The following is a 19,425-nucleotide window of genomic DNA, read 5'->3' as shown; positions in this document are numbered from 1 at the left end:
TGTCTTGCAACATTTCATTAAGAGATGGTCGAAATTCACAACATTCAGCCAATTTCCGCAACTTAGCCAAGAACTCAGTATCGGATTCCTGAGGGATTCTTGCATCCGTATTGAAGGAGTATCTCTGAGAATTGCTGGGGGCTTCGGGTCTCGTGATTTTTTACCAAGTCTACTCGCTCAGTAAAATTTTTTGAGTCAGGGGCATCTGGATAGGTCAGATTTCTTATATTTGGGGCCCCGCATGCTGTTAATATTACCTTTTGGTTTTTTGTCTCCTGTGTTAGCACAGAAGAAATAATGCACGCGCTCAGTGTATTGGACCCAGTCTTTCCCACTGGTGTCATAGAGCTCAAGTTTCCCGAAAAGAGGCACCATGGCTTTGTCTTACTGGAGAAGATTCTTGACATTTGGAGATTGTCCTGAGGGAAAGATAGAGGAAGAAAGTAATTTTTCTCCTCACCACCATAGCCGAATACCAGCTTCCCATCACCAACACCCTTTATTGTGAACCAATGGAAAGGACCGTGCCCGTGGCACCCACCCTGCCATCTCCTCCCAATAACCTTTACTATGGTTAGTAAACCTCACTGCAACTAATTCAACCGTAAAATTACTAGCTAGTCTTCACCTTGGGACCTACAACAATAGATTGGGTAAAATAACTTGTTTAAAAACCCTCGCTCACCGCTTCCCATTGGGCAAGCCTCCGCTGGCTGAATAAGGCAGCTTGAACTGCACGAAGCTCATGGAGACATCTGTTGATGAGCCTGTCGCCATTATAACAAAAAGCTCAACAGATGTTTCATACTTCTGTCCTCACCACCTGTGCCACAAGATTTCAAGTTTTGCTCCAGGACCGGGTAGTTTATAGTCCAAAGAAGCCGAGTTCAAAACGTGGCCAACCAATTTGATGATCAACTTGTAAATCTTTCTGATACGCCAATGCAGAGAGTGGGAGAGCCTCCTGAACCATGCTTGATTTGGAGTGGTACCCCTCAAATTATATCCTCTGCAAAAACTAGCCATGAAACAAATATAAACATATGCTTGGTCTGCTTCATGTTAAGCCTGTTTGATTGCTACCCCTTCAAAAAACATTCACTCCCTCCACAACCAACACAGTGGAAGCAGTGTGTACCATCTGCAAGATGCACTGCAGGAACCCACCAAGGATTCTTAGGCGGCACCTTCCAAACCCAGGACCACTACCATCTAGAAGGACAAGGGCAACAGATACCTGGGAACACCAGGTTCCCAGAACACCTGGAGGTTCCCCTTCAAGTCACTTACAATCCTGACTTGGAAACATATCACCATTCCTTCTGGGTCAAAATCTTGGAATTCCCTCCTTAACAGCACTGTGGATGTACCTAAACCACATGGACTGCAATGGTTCAAGAAGGCAGCTCACCACCACTTTCTGAAGGGCAGTTAGGGATGGGCAATAAATGCTGGTCGAGTCAGCAACACCCACATCCTGTAAAAATGAATTTTAAAAACGTGTCAGACTGGAATCAGCCAGCTGTCCACATTCTGCGGTTGCAACATGTCACCCACCCTGCCATCTACTCCCAATAACCTTTACTATGGTTAGTAAACCTCACTGCAACTAATTCAACTGTAAAATTACTAATAACTTGCTCTGAAGATCAATAAATATATGACTGACTCAATGACAAGGTTCCATCAACATTGCCTCCGCTCATCCTCTGGATTCAATCGGAGGATCATTGAACAACGCCAAGTCTTTCTTGAAGCCAGATCCACCAACATGCAAGCAGAACTCCTGAAACATCAACCTTGTTGGACTGTTCACCGTGTCCACATAGGCTGGACGTCACCTCCCTGCCACAGACAGTTATCTTAACTTTCAAATGGCCAACATTTCAGGGGAGGTCAAGGAAAACTCTTTAAAGACACTCTGAAGCTCTCCTTGAAGCACAGGAGCTCTGATGTTAATGATTGGGAGGTACTGCTACCTATTCCAAGGCTGTTCATCAACTTTCATTTCAATTTGAGTCACAACAATGAGGCAGAGCAGTGGCGGAGAAAGAAGCAAATCCTCACTCTGGATCCCTCTAACTCCCGGGATGTCCTCCCCATTGTGGATCTGCGGATCGGGAATCGGCTTCTAAGTCACATGAAGATTCTTGGCACAAAGCCACAACCTGAATGGACAGTGGAGGGATTTTCAGTGTGTGAGTGTTATTGCAGGAATGCTGCAAGGTCATTGTGCAAAATATGAAATGAATGGCATCAGAAATTTGGTGTCAATATTCAGACCGAGGAGATTGGATATTGCTAACTGGCTAAGAATCTTTAGTTGTCCCATCCTAGTTGATTAGGGGTGAAGAGTGACACTCACTTTTTATTTAATTAGTATTAGTGGCAGGTATGGGAGTGATGGGGCAGAAAAATTTACTTTTCAGTGCATTGACTGAGAGACAAAAGCCCACTTGCCAATGCTCCATTTGATTGGCAGCTTTTTGATGAGGTTACAGCGAGAGCTGATGAGGGTAACACTGTGGATGTAGACTTCCAAAAGTGCAACGCAACAGACCTGTGAGAGAGTTAGAGTTCATGGAATAAAAGGGAGGTGCAGGAGCAGAGGGACTTGGGTGTACATGAACATAAATCATTGAAGGTGGTGGGACAGCTTAAAGGGCAGTTAATGACATAAGTACATTTATCCTGGGCTTTATTAATAGGAGTGTAGAGTACATGAACAAGGAGATTAAGCTGAATTTGTGTAAGGCACTAGTTTGCCCTCGGCCTAGAGTATTGCATCCAGTCTGGGCACCACACTTTAGGAAAGATGTGAAGAGTGTCGAAAAGATTCACAAAAATGGTTTTGAGGGCGAGGAACTTCAGTAATATGTATAGATTGGAGAAGTTAGGACTACTTTCCTTGGAGAAAAGTAATTTGAGAGGACATTTAATGGAGGTATTTAAAATCGAGGGGCCTGGACAGAGTAGACTGAGAAACGGTTGCCTCAAGAAAGGATTGTGAACGAGAAGGATTTAAAATAATTAGTAAAAGAAGCAAAAGTGATATGAAGATAAATATTTCTGCAGTGAGTGGTCAGGGTCTGAAATGCATAACCTGAGTGTGGTGGAGGCAGGTTCAACTGAAGCATTCAAAAAAGAGTTGGACTGTTAACTGAAAAGGAAGAGCGTACAGGGTGATGTGGTGGAAGGCGAGGGAATAGTATGAAGTGAGTTGCTCATTCAGTGAGGTGGTGCGGACACGATGCTCCCTCATAGATCTGTAAGAAGTCTCACAACACCAGGTTAAAGTCCAACAGGTTTATTTGGCAGCACGAGCTTTCGGAGCGCTGCTCCTTCATCAGGTGAGTGGGAGTTGTGTTCACAAACAGGGCATATAAAGATACAAACTCAATTTACAAGATAACGGTTGGAATGCGAGTCTTTACAGGTAATCAAGTCTTAAAGGTACAGACAATGTGAGTGGAGAGAAGGTTAAGCACAGGTTAAAGAGATGTGTATTGTCTCCAGACATAGATCCGCCATGGAGAAGTCAGCAAGAACCCGGGACCAGACCTGGCGCTGCACCGGGCAGGGGGACCGGAAGTGGAGCTGCACGGGGCTGGGGACAGGAAGTGGCGCAAGCACCGTGCAGGGGACCGGAAGTGGCACCGCACCGGGCAGGGGGACAGGAAGTGGCGCCGCACCCGGCCGGGGACCGGAAGTGGCGCGGCACCGGGCCGGGGACCGGAAGTGGCGCCACACCGGGCCGGGGACCGGAAGTGGCACTGCAGCGGGCCGGGGGACCGGAAGTGGCGCTGCACCGGGCCGGGGACCGGAAGTGGCGCTGCACCGGGCCGGGGACCGGAAGTGGCGCTGCACCGGGCCGGCAGGATGATTAAGGCGATTCTGGTGTTTAACAATCACGGGAAACCGCGGCTCAGCCGCTTCTATCAGCATTTCGTGAGTACCCGAGCCCGGGGCCTGATCGGCCTCCGGGAGAAATTTCACCAAAAACCGATTCCACTCAAGCTCCTGGTTGTAAACTGCTGAAAATCTCCAATTTATTGAAGGCCATTCAGCCCATTGTCTGTCTGCTGGTTCTGAATGGACTTGTCAATTAACCCCTGCCCTTTCTCACCCAGAGCTGGTTATTTATTAAAAGCAAATTACTGCGGATGCTGGAATCTGAAACCAAAAGAGAAAATGCTGGAAAATCTCAGCGGGTCTGGCAGCATCTGTAAGGGGAGGAAAGAGCTGAGGTTTCGAGTCCAGATGACCCTTTGTCAAAGCTAAAAGGCACAGAAAGTGGGAGATATTTATACTGCAGGGGGAGGGAATGAAAGGTGAGTCATAGCCACAGAAACCGGGGAAAGGCTGCTAATGGCAGCCCAGAGAGAGAATAAAGGGTGTGAATGGGCAAACGGCAGAGAAAATCGCGGGCAGTGGGCATTGTGACAGAATTTCAACAGAATCCCAAAAAATTCCCTTCCCCTGCAGTATAAATAGCTCCCACTTTCTGTGCCTTTTAGCTTTGACAAAGGGTCATCTGGACTTGAAACCTCAGCTCTTTTCTCTCCTTACAGATGTTGTTTATTTATTCATTGGATGTCGGTGTTACTGGCTAGACCATCAGTTATTGCCCCGGTTTGAACCTGCTCTCACCGGCCTTCCAGGCAGAAGGTTCCAGATCACAGCAATGCGCTGCACGAACAACATTCTCTTCATTTCCTCCTCACACTCTTGACCGAATCTCTTCAATCTGTGTCTCTCTGGTTACTGACCCTCTTTCCACTGGAAACGGCTTCTCCCTATTTACTCTGTCAAAACCCTTCACGATTTGAACATCTTCCGTTAACCTTCTCTGCTCTAAGGAAATTAAATCCAACTTTACTAGTCTCCACAAAAGTAAATTCCCTCATGCCAGTAAACCTTCTTGACACCCTTTTGACATTCTTCCTAAACTGCGATGCCCAGAGTCCAGCACATTACTGAGCTTGAGGCCAGATAGTGTTTTATATGTGCGGCATAACTCTGCGGCCAATTTTTGTGTTACCTGCAAATTTCTTGATCATTCTTCCTACATTTGCATCTTAATCATTAACATATACCACAAAAAGCAGCGGGACCCAGTACTGATTCCTGTGGAACCCCACCAGAAACAGCCATCCAGTCACAAAAACACCCATTAACAGTTACCCTTTGTTTCCTGCCACTGAGCCATTTTTCTATCCAGCTTGCAACATCCCCTTGGGTCCCCTGGGTCTTTTTTTTAACCAGGCTGCTATGAGGGGCCTTGTCAAAAATCAATTTCAACTGAACTCCACTCATCAAACCTCCTCCTTGCTTCCTCAAAAAATTCAATCAAGTTAGTCAGACACAATCTTCCCTTAACAAATCCATACTGACTCCTTGATTAGTCTGTGACAGTTTATCCTCGTCCTCAGTTGATTCCAATAATTTACCAAGGACTGAGGGCGCACTCACTGCCTTGTCTCTCACTTCCTTTTTCAATAAAGGTGCAACACTGGCACTCCTCCATTCCTCCCACACTTCACCAGTATCCAGTAGGGATTGGAAAAGAATGATCAGACTCTCTACAATTTCCTCTCTGGCCTTCCTGTTAGATCCCTGATGCTTTTGCGTCCCAGCTGTAGCAGACCTAGACTGCAATTTAAAATCACTTGCTCTCCTACTGTCACGCTCAGCGGTCCGTGTGCTGTGTTGTTTGAGGTACACCAGAGCCCCTTTGCTGATGCCAAAGTTGTGGTGCTGCTCACAACTCCCATGGCCAGGATCATCAAGGGTTAATATGGCAATTAACATTCTGTAAGTTAAGTAAATAACTGCCTTTGTCGTTACCGGGTGGTCGATGTTAGTTCGATAAAACAGAATCAATTTGTGAAATAATCTTGTACAGTCCTATCCACTTGGGTACAAACCTGGGTTTTTCAGGCACAATCTTAACCATCACCATTTCCCCAATTCCAGGTATCTTAGCCTGTTCTGGCACAGCATCCCCCTCTATGTCGCATATAATCTGCTGATCTCTGACCTCCTGTCTTAATCTATGCAGCTACTTACACAGTTCCCGTCCAAACTGCCTCACTCTCTCGCTCATCAGTCCTATTTCTTCCCTACTTATGACGACAATCCCCGGCAGTCTTGTAACTCTCCTGGTCATCAGCTCGTACAGAGTTAACCCCATCATTCTGCTAGTTGTTGCTCGAAGTCTCATTCAGACACCGGGCAATAAATCTGCCCAGCCTCGCGATGTTTCCTAAATAGCTTTAGCCATTGCTTTCTTTAATGTTTGATACATTTGTTCAGCTACACCTGAGCTTTGTGGATGGGAGGGGATATGGACTTTTTGTTTGCTCTCGAACCAATCACATACTTGCACTGGCTCAGTTAAACGTGTGCTCTGATCTGAATCCCTGTAATGCTTTGCCCCGATGTGGAGATGCCGGCGTTGGACTGGGGTGAACACAGTAAGAAGTCTCACAACACCAGGTTAAAGTCCAACAGGTTTATTTGGTAGCAAATACCATTAGCTTTCGGAGCGCTGCTCCTTCGTCAGATGGAGTGAAAATGTGCTCTCAAACAGGGCTCACAGAGACACAAAATCAAGTTACAGGATATTGATTAGAATGCGAATCTCTACAGCCAACCAGGTCTTAAAGGTACAGACAATGTGGGTGGAGGGAGCATTAAACACAGGTTAAAGAGATGTGTATTGTCTCCAGACAGAACAGCTAGTGAGATTCTGCAAGCCCAGGGGGCAAGCTGTGGGGGTTACTGATAATGTGACATAAATCCAACATCCCGGTTTAGGCCGTCCTCATGTGTGTGGAACTTGGCTATCAGTTTCTGCTCAGCGACTGCGCTGTCGTGTGTCGTAAAGGCCACCTTGGAGAACGCTTACCTGAAGATCCAAGGCTGAATGCCCGTGACTGCTGAAGTGCTCCCCCACAGGAAGAGAACAGTCTTGCCTGGTGATTGTCGAGCGGTGTTCATTCATCCGTTGTCGTAGCGTCTGCATGGTTTCCCCAATGTACCATGCCTCGGGACATCCTTTCCTGCAGCGTATCAGGTAGACAACGTTGGCCGAGTTGCAAGTGTATGTACCGTGTACCTGGTGGATGGTGTTCTCACGTGAGATGATGGCATCCGTGTCGATGATCTGGCACGTCTTGCAGAGGTTGCTGTGGCAGGGTTGTGTGGTGTCGTGGTCACTGTTCTCCTGAAGGCTGGGTAGTTTGCTGCGGACAATGGTCTGTTTGAGGTTGCGTGGTTGTTTGAAGGCAAGCAGTGGGGGTGTGGGGATGGCCTTGGCGAGATGTTCGTCTTCATCAATGACATGTTGAAGGCTCCGGAGGAGATGCCGTAGCTTCTCTGCTCCGGGGAAGTACTGGACGACAAAGGGTACTCTGTCCACCGTGTCCCGTGTTTGTCTTCTGAGGAGGTCGGTGCGGCTTTTCGCTGGGGCGCGTCGGAACTGTTGATCGATGAGTCGAGCGCCATATCCTGTTCTTATGAGGGCATCTTTCAGCGTCTGGAGGTGTCTGTTGCGATCCTCCTCATCCGAGCAGATCCTGTGTATTCGGAGGGCTTGTCCGTAGGGGATGGCTTCTTTAACGTGTTTAGGGTGGAAGCTGGAGAAGTGGAGCATCGTGAGGTTATCCGTGGGCTTGCGGTACAGTGAGGTGCTGAGGTGACCGTCCTTAATGGAGATGCGTGTGTCCAAAAATGCAACCGATTCCGGAGAGTAGTCCATGGTGAGTCTGATGGTGGGATGGAACTTGTTGATGTCATCATATAGTTGTTTCAGTGATTGTTCACCATGAGTCCAAAGGAAGAAAATATCATCGATGTATCTAGTGTATAGCATCGGTTGAAGGTCCCGTGCGGTGAAGAAGTCTTGTTCGAACCTGTGCATGAAGATGTTGGCATATTGAGGTGCGAATTTGGTCCCCATGGCTGTTCCGTGTGTCTGGATGAAGAACTGGTTGTTGAAGGTGAAGACATTGTGATCCAGGATGAAGCGGATGAGTTGTAAAATTGCATCAGGAAACTGGCAGTTGTCGGTGTTGAGCACTGAGGCCGTTGCAGCAATGCCATCATCGTGGGGGATGCTGGTGTAGAGTGCCGAGACATCCATTGTGACAAGGAGTGCTCCTGGTTCAACTGCTCCATGTGCGCTGAGTTTCTGTAGGAAGTCCGTCGTGTCGCGACAAAAGCTGGGGGTTCTTTGTACAATGGGTTTCAGGATGCCCTCGACATAGCCGGAGAGGTTCTCGCACAGGGTCCCATTGCCCGATACGATGGGACGGCCGGGTGTGTTTGCCTTGTGTATCTTTGGGAGGCAGTAGAGATCTCCAACGCGTGGAGTACGTGGGATGAGAGCAACGGAGGGTGTTTTGAAGGTCCGGATCAAAGGTCTTGATCAGAGTGTTGAGTTGACGGGTGTGTTCTTTGGTCGGATCTGCAGGTAACTGTCTGTAGTGTTCCTCGTTGTTCAGTTGTCGGTACACTTCTTTGCAGTAATCCGTTCTGTTCAGTATGACGATGGCCCCTCCTTTGTCTGCTGGTTTGATGACAATGTTGCGGTTGGTCTTGAGAACGTGGATGGCGTTGCGTTGTGCTTGGGTGATGTTCGGTGCTGTCTTGTGAGTGCGGCTGATGAATTTGGTGTTGACGCACCCCCTGATGGCTTGGGCATACATGTTGAGTCGAGGGCAGCGGCCTTCCGGAGGAGTCCAATTCGACTCTTTCCTCTTCAGTTGCACTGCGGGTCTCTCTGTCTGCTGTTCCGGTTCATTGGCTGTCTCATTGTGTTCACTGTTGGCCTCTTGGGGTTTGTGGAAGAACTCCCGCAGCCTCATTCGCCTGATGAATTCCTCTGTGTCCGCTACGAGACTGATGGGGTCTATTTTGGTAGTGGGGCAAAAGTAGAGCCCTCGGCTGAGAACTTCGATTTCATCTGGCTGAAGTGTGTAGTCCGATAAGTTGACAATGGACTTCCCTGCAGTGGTACTGTTTTCTACTGTGGTACCGGGGGAGGCTTGGTTGCTGCTGGTGGTGATGCCGAGTTTCTCAAGTTTCCTGTTCTTGGTGTGCATGTAGATGGTGTAGTTCCTTTGTCTCGTCTGCTCGGCAGAGTTTCACAGCTGGTCTGCGTCCCGAGCGCAAGTTGAGAATATGGATTCGATCTTGGTTTCCAGGCTGCGGCGTTTGCTGTAGAGCTGGTGTATGAGGTGGTTGAGGAGGGTGAGAGAGGATGCTTTGCCCCATCAGGGAATTACTTGCTGCTGCATTATTTGAGCCACAGTGTTAGCTGAGCTGTCCATCTTTGTCCATTCTTCCTTTGCCTCAGTCCATGATTAGTTCATTGTTATTAAATATTTTGTTTTCCTTGACCTTCAAATTATTTCAACCAAAGTTTCCCTTTTTTAACTCTCTTATAATCATCTTCGGGTTAATTTCTCTGTTGTCTTGATTTTTCTAAAAGGTTTTTTTTACAGTTTAAGCCATATTAAATCTGTCATCTCAAAGGGTCCCTGACTCTCGATCTTAACTTATCTAAAATAAGCTAAAGGTGGCACAGTGGTTGGCACTGTACCTCACAGCGCTAGGGACCATGGTTTGATTCTGGCCTTGGGTGACTGTGTGGAGTCTGCACTTTCTCCCCGTGTCTGCGTGGGTTTCCTCCGGGTGCTCCGGTTTCCTCCCTCAGTCCAAAGATGTGGTTAGGTTGATTGGCCATGCTAAATTGCCCCTATGTGTCAGGGAGATTAACAGGGTTAATTCGTAAGGTTACAGGGGTAGGGCCTGGGTGAGATTGTGGTCGGTGCAGACTCAATGGGCCGAATGGCCTCTTTCTGCACTGTAGGGATTCCATATAAAGTTCAAGCTGCTACCAGAAAGAGCTAACTGCCTTTTTGTGTTGTAGGCAACTCTGGTTCAAAATGCCTCTTGTTGCTTCAGTGATTGTCCCTTTGATGAGTTAGTAACCCTACCTCTGATTTCCCAGACTGACACACATCAAGGTAATATTTACACAGAATCAATATTTCTTTCTCTTTTCCTTTCATTTGGTTATCCCACCATTCCTTGTGCTTCTTTGGGGTTCTGCTGGGCCCTAGCTTTAGAGTCATAGAGGTTTACAGCACGGAAACAGGCCCTTCGGCCCAAATTATCCATGCCACCCCTTTTTTAACCCCTAAGCTAATCCCAATTGCCCGCATTTGGCCCATATCCCTCTATACCCATCTTACCCATGTAACTGTCTAAATGTTTTTTAAAAGCCAAAATTGTACCCGCCTCTACTACTACCTCTGGCAGCTTGTTCCAGACACTCATCATCCTCTGTGTGAAAAAATTGCCCTTCTGGACACTTTTGTATCTTTCCCCTCTCACCTTAAACCTATGCCTTCTAGTTTTAGATTCCCCTACCTTTGGGAAAAGATATTGACTATCTAGCTGATGTATGCCCTTCATTATTTTATAGACCTCTATAAGATCACCCCTAACCCTCCTACGCTCCAGAGGAAAAAGTCCCAGTCTATCCAGCCTCTGCTTTATAACTCAAGCCATCAAGCCCTGGTAGCATCCTAGTAAATCTTTTCTGCACTAGTTTAGTGATATCCTTTCTATAATAGGGTGACCAGAATTGCACACACTATTCCAAGTGTGGCCTTACCAATGTCTTGTCCAACTTCAACAAGACGTTCCAACTCCTGTATTCAATGTTCTGACCAATGAAACCAAGCATGCCGAATGCCTTCTTCACCACTCTGTGACTCCACTTTCAAGGAGCTATGAACCTGTACCCCTAGATCTCTTTGTTCTATAACTCTCCCAATGCCCTATCATTAACTGAGTAAATCCTGCCCTGGTTCAATCTACCAAAATGCATCACCTCGCATTTGTCTAAATTAAACTCCGATCTGTCATTCGTCAGCCCACTGGCCCAATTGATCAAGATCCCGTTGCAATCCTCGATAACCTTCTTCACTGTCCACTATGCCACCAATCTTGGTGTCATCTGCAAACTTACTAACCATGCCTCCTATATTCTCATCCATAGAACATAGAACATAGAAAGTCACAGCACAAACAGGCCCTTCGGCCCACAAGTTGCGCCGATCACATCCCCACCTCTAGGCCTATCTATAGCAAAAATATAATCCAAATCATTAATATAAATGACAAATAACAGTGGACCCAGCACTGATCCCTGAGGCACACCGCTGGTCACAGGCCTCCAGTATGAAAAACAACCCTCTACAACCACCCTCTGGCTTCTGTCAAGGAGCCAATTTTGTATCCATTTAGATACCTCACCCTGGATCCCATGAGATTTAACCTTATGCAACAACCTACCATGTGTTACCTTGTCAAAGGCCTTGCTAAAGTCCATGTAGACAACATCAACTGCACTGCCCTCATCTACCTTCTTGGTTACCCCTTCAAAAAACTCATCAAATTTGTGAGACATGATTTTCCACTCACAAAGCCATGCTGACTGTCCCTAACCAGTCCTTGCGTCTCGAAATGCCTGCAGATCCTGTCTCTCAAAATACCTTTGAACAACTTGCCCACTGCAGATATGAGGCTCACTGGCCTGTAGTTCCCACGCTTTTCCCTGCAGCCCTTCTTAAGCAAAGGCTCAACATTTTCCACCCTCCAATCTTCAGGCACTTCACCTGCGACTATCGGTGATTCAAATATCTCTGCTAGGGGACCAGCAATTTCCTCCCTAGCCTCCCACAGTGTCCTGGGATGCACTTCATCAGGCCCCGGGGATTTATCTACCTTGATGCGCTTTAAGACTTCCAGCACCTCTTTCTCTGTTATATGAACACTCCTCAAGACATCACTATTTATTTCCCCAAGTTCCCTAACATCCATGCTTTTCTCAACAGTGAATACTGATGAGAAATATTCATTTAGGATCTCCCCCATCTCTTGTGGATCCGCACATAGATGACCTTGTTGATCCTTAGAACCATAGAACATTACAGCACAGAAACAGGCCTTTTGGCCCTTCTTGGCTGTGCCGAACCATTTTTCTGCCTAGTCCCACTGACCTGCACCTATAGAACCATAGAACGTAAGAGGTCCTACTCTCTCCTTTGTTACTCTTTTGCCCTTTATGTATTTATCGAAGTTCTTTGGATTCTCCTTTGCCTTATCTGCCAAAACAATCTCGTGTCCCCTTTTTGCCCTCCTGATTTCTCTCTTAACTCTACTCCTAAACTCTCTACTCTTCAAGAGATTCACTTGATCCCAGCTGCCTATGCATGTCATGTGCCTCTTTCTTCTTCTTGACCAGGGCCTCAATATCCCGAGTCATCCAGGGTTCCCTACTTCTATCAGCCTTGCCCCTCACTCTAAGAGGAATGTGTTTACCCTGAACCCTGGTTAACACACTTTTGAAAGCCTCCCACTTACCAGACGTCCCTTTTCCTTCCCACAGACTCCCCCAATTAACTTTTGAAAGTTCCTGCCTGATACCATCAAAATTGGCCTTGCCCCAAGTTAGAATTTTAACTTTTGGGCCAGACCGATCATTCTCCTTCGCTATCTTAAAATGAATAGAGTTATGGTCACTGGTCCCAAAGTCATTTTTAAAATCATTTTACTGATGACCTTATTTTTATTTGCCAAAACTAATAATAAAACCCATCAACCTCCTCATGAAACAAAAGCAACACAGATTCTCTCAGCTGTACATTTCAAACAGTTAATTCTCAGCATTCTTTCAGAGCTATAGTTTTTTAAAGACAGAAATACAAGCAGATCTACCAGGAACAAAGAGAAGATATTCCGAGCGATATCTCAGATCAACATTTCACATTATCAGGGATACTATTACACTGATGACTTTGAACAGGTTCTGGAGTTACTAAATTAAGAGTCTCGAAGAGTGAGGTCTATCCACTGCACCAACACTCGGTCTCCTGTGCATTCTAGAGGTACGAAATACAGGGGGATCTTTAAACACATTATAAATATCAGCAAGGGACGATAACAACAGGTTCCATAGCTGAGAGTTTCCAGAGAATCCAGGCTGGAAGAAAATGCTGCAATCCCCAATTATAACTTTAGAACATAAGAACATAAGAAATAGGAGCAGGAGTAGGCCATCTAGCCCCTCGAGCCTGCCCCGCCATTCAATAAGATCATGGCTGATCTGACGTGGATCAGTACCACTTACCCGCCTGATCCCCATAACCCTTAATTCCCTTACCGATCAGGAATCCATCCATCCGCGCTTTAAACATATTCAGCGAGGTAGCCTCCACCACCTCAGTGGGCAGAGAATTCCAGAGATTCACCACCCTCTGGGAGAAGAAGTTCCTCCTCAACTCTGTCTTAAACCGACCCCCCTTTATTTTGAGGCTGTGTCCTCTAGTTTTATCTTCCTTACTAAGTGGAAAGAATCTCTCCGCCTCCACCCTATCCAGCCCCCGCATTATCTTATAAGTCTCCATAAGATCCCCCCTCATCCTTCTAAACTCCAACGAGTACAAACCCAATCTCCTCAGCCTCTCCTCATAATCCAAACCCCTCATCTCCGGTATCAACCTGGTGAACCTTCTCTGCACTCCCTCCAATGCCAATATATCCTTCCTCATATAAGGGGACCAATACTGCACACAGTATTCCAGCTGCGGCCTCACCAATGCCCTGTACAGGTGCATCAAGACATCCCTGCTTTTATATTCTATCCCCTTCGCAATATAGGCCAACATCCCATTTGCCTTCTTGATCACCTGTTGTACCTGCAGACTGGGCTTTTGCGTCTCATGCACAAGGACCCCCAGGTCCCTTTGCATGGTAGCATGTTTTAATTTGTTTCCATTGAGATAATAATCCCATTTGTTATTATTTCCTCCAAAGTGTATAACCTCGCATTTCTCAACGTTATACTCCATTTGCCATATCCTCGCCCACTCACTCAGCCTGTCCAAATCTCTCTGCAGATCTTCTCCGTCCTCCACACGATTCACTTTTCCACTTATCTTTGTGTCGTCTGCAAACTTCGTTACCCTACACTCCGTCCCCTCCTCCAGATCATCTATATAAATGGTAAACAGTTGCGGCCCGAGTACCGATCCCTGCGGCACGCCATTAGTTACCTTCCTCCAACCGGAAAAACACCCATTTATTCCGACTCTTTGTTTCCTGTCGGATAGCCAGTCCCCAATCCACTTTAACACACTACCCCCAACTCCGTGTGCCCTAATCTTCTTCAGCAGCCTTTTATGGGGCACCTTATCAAACGCCTTTTGGAAATCCAAAAACACCGCATCCACCGGTTCTCCTCCATCAACCGCCCTAGTCACATCTTCATAAAAATCCAACATGTTCGTCAAGCACGACTTTCCCCTCATGAATCCATGCTGCGTCTGATTGATCGAACCATTTCTATCCAGATGCCCTGCTATCTCCTCTTTAATAATGGATTCCAGCATTTTCCCTACTACAGACGTTAAGCTGACCGGCCTATAGTTACCCGCCTTTTGTCTCCTTCCTTTTTTAAACAGCGGCGTAACATTAGCCGTTTTCCAATCAACCGGCACTACCCCAGAATGCAACGAGTTTTGATAAATAATCACTAACGCATCCACTATTACCTCTGACATTTCTTTCAATACCCTGGGATGCATTCCATCCGGACCCGGGGACTTGTCCACCTTCAGTCCCATTAGTCTACCCAGCACTGCCTCTCTGGTAACATTAATTGTATTAAGTATTTCTCCTGCTGCCAACCCTCTATCGTTAATATTTGGCAAACTATTTGTGTCTTCCACCGTGAAGACCGACACAAAAAACTTATTTAAAGACTCAGCCATATCCTCATTTCCCACTATTAACTCCCCCCTCTCGTCCTCCATTCGATTTATTAGAAAAATTAATTTGGAACAAAAGGCACCGACAGAAAAAAAGAGTTAGAACTGAAACTATTTAAAGATTTATTAATTGCAAAATCAAAAAAACTTAAATAACAAAAAAACTTAAATAACAAAAAAACTTAAATAACATCCAAGACCAGACCGCAGGGGTTCGTAAGTCCTTTGTTTACTGACACTCAGCAGCACCGACAAGGAATCGTATTCAGACAGGAAAGGATTTATACTTCAGCAAAATACACAGATCCTCGCAAGCTATTTAGCACGGCAGCCTCACACCGCCAGGGACCTGGGTTCGATTCCCGTTTTGGGTCACTGTCTGTACATTACAATCTTTATCTTATAATTGATTTTGTGTCTATAGAACATAGAACATAGAAAGCCACAGCACAAACAGGCCCTTCGGCCCACAAGTTGCGCCGATCACATCCCCACCTCTAGGCCTATCTATAGCCCTCAATCCCATTAAATCCCATGTACTCATCCAGAAGTCTCTTAAAAGACCCCAACGAGTTTGCCTCCACCACCACCGACGTCAGCCGATTCCACTCACCCACCACCCTCTGAGTGAAAAACTTACCCCTGACATCCCCCCTGTACCTACCCCCCAGCACCTTAAACCTGTGTCCTCTCGTAGCAACCATTTCAGCCCTTGGAAATAGCCTCTGAGAGTCCACCCTATCCAGACCCCTCAACATCTTGTAAACCTCTATCAGGTCACCTCTCATCCTTCGTCTCTCCAGGGAGAAGAGACCAAGCTCCCTCAACCTATCCTCATAAGGCATGCCCCCCAATCCAGGCAACATCCTTGTAAATCTCCTCTGCACCCTTTCAATGGCTTCAACATCTTTCCTGTAATGAGGTGACCAGAACTGCGCGCAGTACTCCAAGTGGGGTCTAACCAGGGTCCTATAAAGCTGCAGCATTATCTCCCGACTCCTAAACTCAATCCCTCGATTAATGAAGGCTAGTATGCCATACGCCTTCTTGACCGCATCCTCCACCTGCGAGGCCGATTTAAGAGTCCTATGGACCCGGACCCCAAGGTCCTTCTGATCCTCTACACTGCTAAGAATGGTACCCTTCATTTTATACTGCTGCTTCATCCCATTGGATCTGCCAAAATGGATCACTACACACTTATCCGGGTTGAAGTCCATCTGCCACTTCTCCGCCCAGTCTTGCATTCTATCTATGTCTCGCTGCAACTTCTGACATCCCTCCAAACTATCCACAACACCACCTACCTTGGTGTCGTCAGCAAACTTACCAACCCATCCCTCCACTTCCTCATCCAGGTCATTTATGAAAATGACAAACAGCAAGGGTCCCAGAACAGATCCCTGGGGCACTCCACTGGTCACTGACCTCCATGCAGAGAAAGACCCCTCCACAGCCACTCTCTGCCTTCTGCAGGCAAGCCAGTTCTGGATCCACAAGGCAACAGCCCCTTGGATCCCATGCCCTCTCACTTTCTCAAGAAGTCTTGCATGGGGGACCTTATCAAACGCTTTGCTGAAGTCCATATAGACCACATCCACCGCTCTTCCTTCGTCAATGTGCTTGGTCACATTTTCAAAGAACTCAACCAGGCTCGTAAGGCACGACCTGCCCCTGACAAAGCCGTGCTGACTACTTTTGATCATACTAAACTTCTCTAGATGATCATAAATCCTGTCTCTCATGCCCTGTTTGTGAAGCCAACTCTCCACTCACCTGATGAAGGGGCAGTGCTCCGAAAGCTCGTGCAATGAAATAAACCTGTTGGACTTTAACCTGGTGTTGTGAGACTTCTTACTGTGCAGAGTCTGCACGTTCTCCCCATTCCTGCATGGGTTTCCTCCGGGTGAGAAGAAAAGAACAAAGAAAATTACAGCACAGGAACAGGCCCTTCGGCCCTCCAAGCCTGCACTGACCATGCTGCCCGACTGATCTAAAACCCTCTACCCTTCCGGGGACCATACCCCTCTATTCCCATCCTATTCATGTACTTGTCAAGATGCCCTTTAAAAGTCACTACCGTATCCGCTTCCACTACCTCCCCCGGCAACGAGTTCCAGGCACCCATCACCCTCTGTGTAAAAAAACTTCCCTCGTACATCTCCTTAAACCTGTGCTCCCCTAGTAATTGACTCTTCCACCCTGGGAAAAAGCTTCTGACTATCCACTCTGTCCATGCCTCTCATAATCTTGTAGACTTCTATCAGGTCGCCCCTCAACCTCCGTCGTTCCAGTGAGAACAAACCAAGTTTCTCCAACCTTGCTATCCTTCTTAAACAAAGGAACAACATTGGCTATTCTCCAGTCCTCTGAGACTTCCTCTGCATGTGGAGATATCGGCGTTGGACTGGGGTAAACACAGTAAGAAGTTTAACAACACCAGGTTAAAGTCCAACAGGTTTATTTGGTAGCAAAAGCCACACAAGCTTTCGGAGCTGCAAGCCCCTTCTTCAGGTGAGTGGGAATTCTGTTCACAAACAGAGCATATAAAGACACAGACTCAATTTACATGAATAATGGTTGGAATGCGAATACTTACAACTAATCAAGTCTTTAAGAAACAAAACAATGTGAGTGGAGAGAGCATCAAGACAGGCTACAAAGATGTGTATTGTCTCCAGACAAGACAGCCAGTGAAACTCTGTGGGGGTTACAAATAGTGTGCCATGAACTCAATATCCGAACCCAAACAGACCATTGTCCGCAGCAAACTACCCAGCCTTCAGGAGAACAGTGACCATGACACCACACAACCCTGCCACAGCAACCTCTGCAAGACGTGCCGGATCATCGACACAGATGCCATCATCTCACGTGAGAACACCATCCACCAGGTACACGGTACATACTCTTGCAACTCGGCCAACGTTGTCTACCTGATACGCTGCAAGAAAGGATGTCCCGAGGCATGGTACATTGGGGAAACTATGCAGACGCTGCGACAACGGATGAATGAACACCGCTCGACAATCACCAGGCAAGACTGTTCTCTTCCTGTTGGGGAGCACTTCAGCGGTCACGGGCATTCGGCCTCTGATATTCGGGTAAGCGTTCTCCAAGGCGGCCTTCGCGACACACGACAGCGCAGAGTCGCTGAGCAGAAACTGATAGCCAAGCTTCGCACACACGAGGACGGCCTCAACCGGGATATTGGGTTCATGTCACACTATTTGTAACCCCCACAGGGTTTCACTGGCTGTCTTGTCTGGAGACAATACACATCTTTTTAGCCTGTCTTGATGCTCTCTCCACTCACGTTGTTTTGTTTCTTAAAGACTTGATTAGTTGTAAGTATTCGCATTCCAACCATTATTCATGTAAATTGAGTTTGTGTCTTTATATGCTCTGTTTGTGAACAGAATTCCCACTCACCTGAAGAAGGGGCTTGCAGCTCCGAAAGCTTGTGTGGCTTTTGCTACCAAATAAACCTGTTGGACTTTAACCTGGTGTTGTTAAACATCTTACACAGAAAAGCTCATAGTTAAGCTCCAGTTTCTAAGCAATTTAACGCACTAGAAAATATTGCACATTATTTTGTGTAGTTTGCATCTAGGCAATGCCATTTGCAGCCTCAACAAAGTGAAAATTGCAATAAGGTGGGGTGTGGAATGGACTGCCTGCAGTGATAGTGGAGTCAGACACTTTAGGAACATTTAAGCGGTTATTGGATAGGCACATGGAGCACACCAGGATGATAGGGAGTGGGATAGCTTGATCTTGGTTTCAGATAAAGCTCGGCACAACATCGTGGGCCGAAGGGCCTGTTCTGTGCTGTACTGTTCTATGTTCTAAGGTGAAGTTTATCTCGGGGAAATCTCCCAGCTCCTGATCCACATTTTCGAATTTCCCTGTCATCGGAATCTAGCGTCTTGTCCCTTCAAACCACCATTGGCAACCAGACCTTCAGTTGCCCAAGCCCAATACTCTAGCATTCCTTTGATAAAGTCCTCTGCCTCATGCCCCTACTTGATCCTTAAAACCCAGTGCTTTGATCGAGTCTTTAGACACCACACTTCTAATACCTCCCCTCTCTGCTTCTGTCCTCAGTGAAGCAGTTTGCAGTATTTTGCTTTTTTTTAAACATATTTTCATTGAAGATCCTTCGCGACACACGACAGCGCAGAGTCGCTGAGCAGAAACTGATAGCCAAGTTCCGCACACACGAGGACGGCCTCAACCGGGATATTGGGTTCATGGCACACTATTTGTAACCCCCAGTGAGGACTAATTTCATCACCCTTGTCGATCCTTTCCTCCTCTCAACCAATTTTCAATTTCCGATGTTACTTAACCAAATTTGAAAGAAATCGTAACAGTTCATTTTTTAAACTCAGCTGTTTTGAAAGCTTCAGACTGGATTGCTGCCAAACTGCAGGTTTTATCTTTGTGTTTTGGGAACAGGCTGGCTGGCACAATTTGAAAACTTGTAGTTTCATTTCAAACTCAGACCTATTCTCTGGAACTCTAGCACAGTTGGAATTTCTTTTAAACATAATCTCGCAGCAGTTCAAATTCAATG

At 46.6% G+C, this 19,425-nt stretch overlaps 1 protein-coding gene across 1 annotated transcript in view; it reads left to right on the top strand.

The window, feature by feature from the left end:
• The first annotated feature begins 3,794 nt into the window (after window positions 1–3,794).
• Window positions 3,795–19,425, top strand: part of ap3s2 (adaptor related protein complex 3 subunit sigma 2) — a 94,246-nt gene continuing 78,615 nt past the window's right edge. Inside the window, exon 1 of the mRNA XM_078241146.1 lies at window positions 3,795–3,948. Coding sequence (XP_078097272.1) covers window positions 3,880–3,948 — 69 coding nt within the window. The 5' untranslated portion in view covers window positions 3,795–3,879. The remainder of the gene's footprint in view (window positions 3,949–19,425) is intronic.

This window comes from Mustelus asterias, chromosome 24 (genome assembly GCF_964213995.1).
Source record: "Mustelus asterias chromosome 24, sMusAst1.hap1.1, whole genome shotgun sequence".
NCBI lineage: Eukaryota > Metazoa > Chordata > Chondrichthyes > Carcharhiniformes > Triakidae > Mustelus > Mustelus asterias.
Note: the sequence above shows the minus strand (reverse complement) of the source record. Positions and strands in the feature narration are given on the sequence as shown.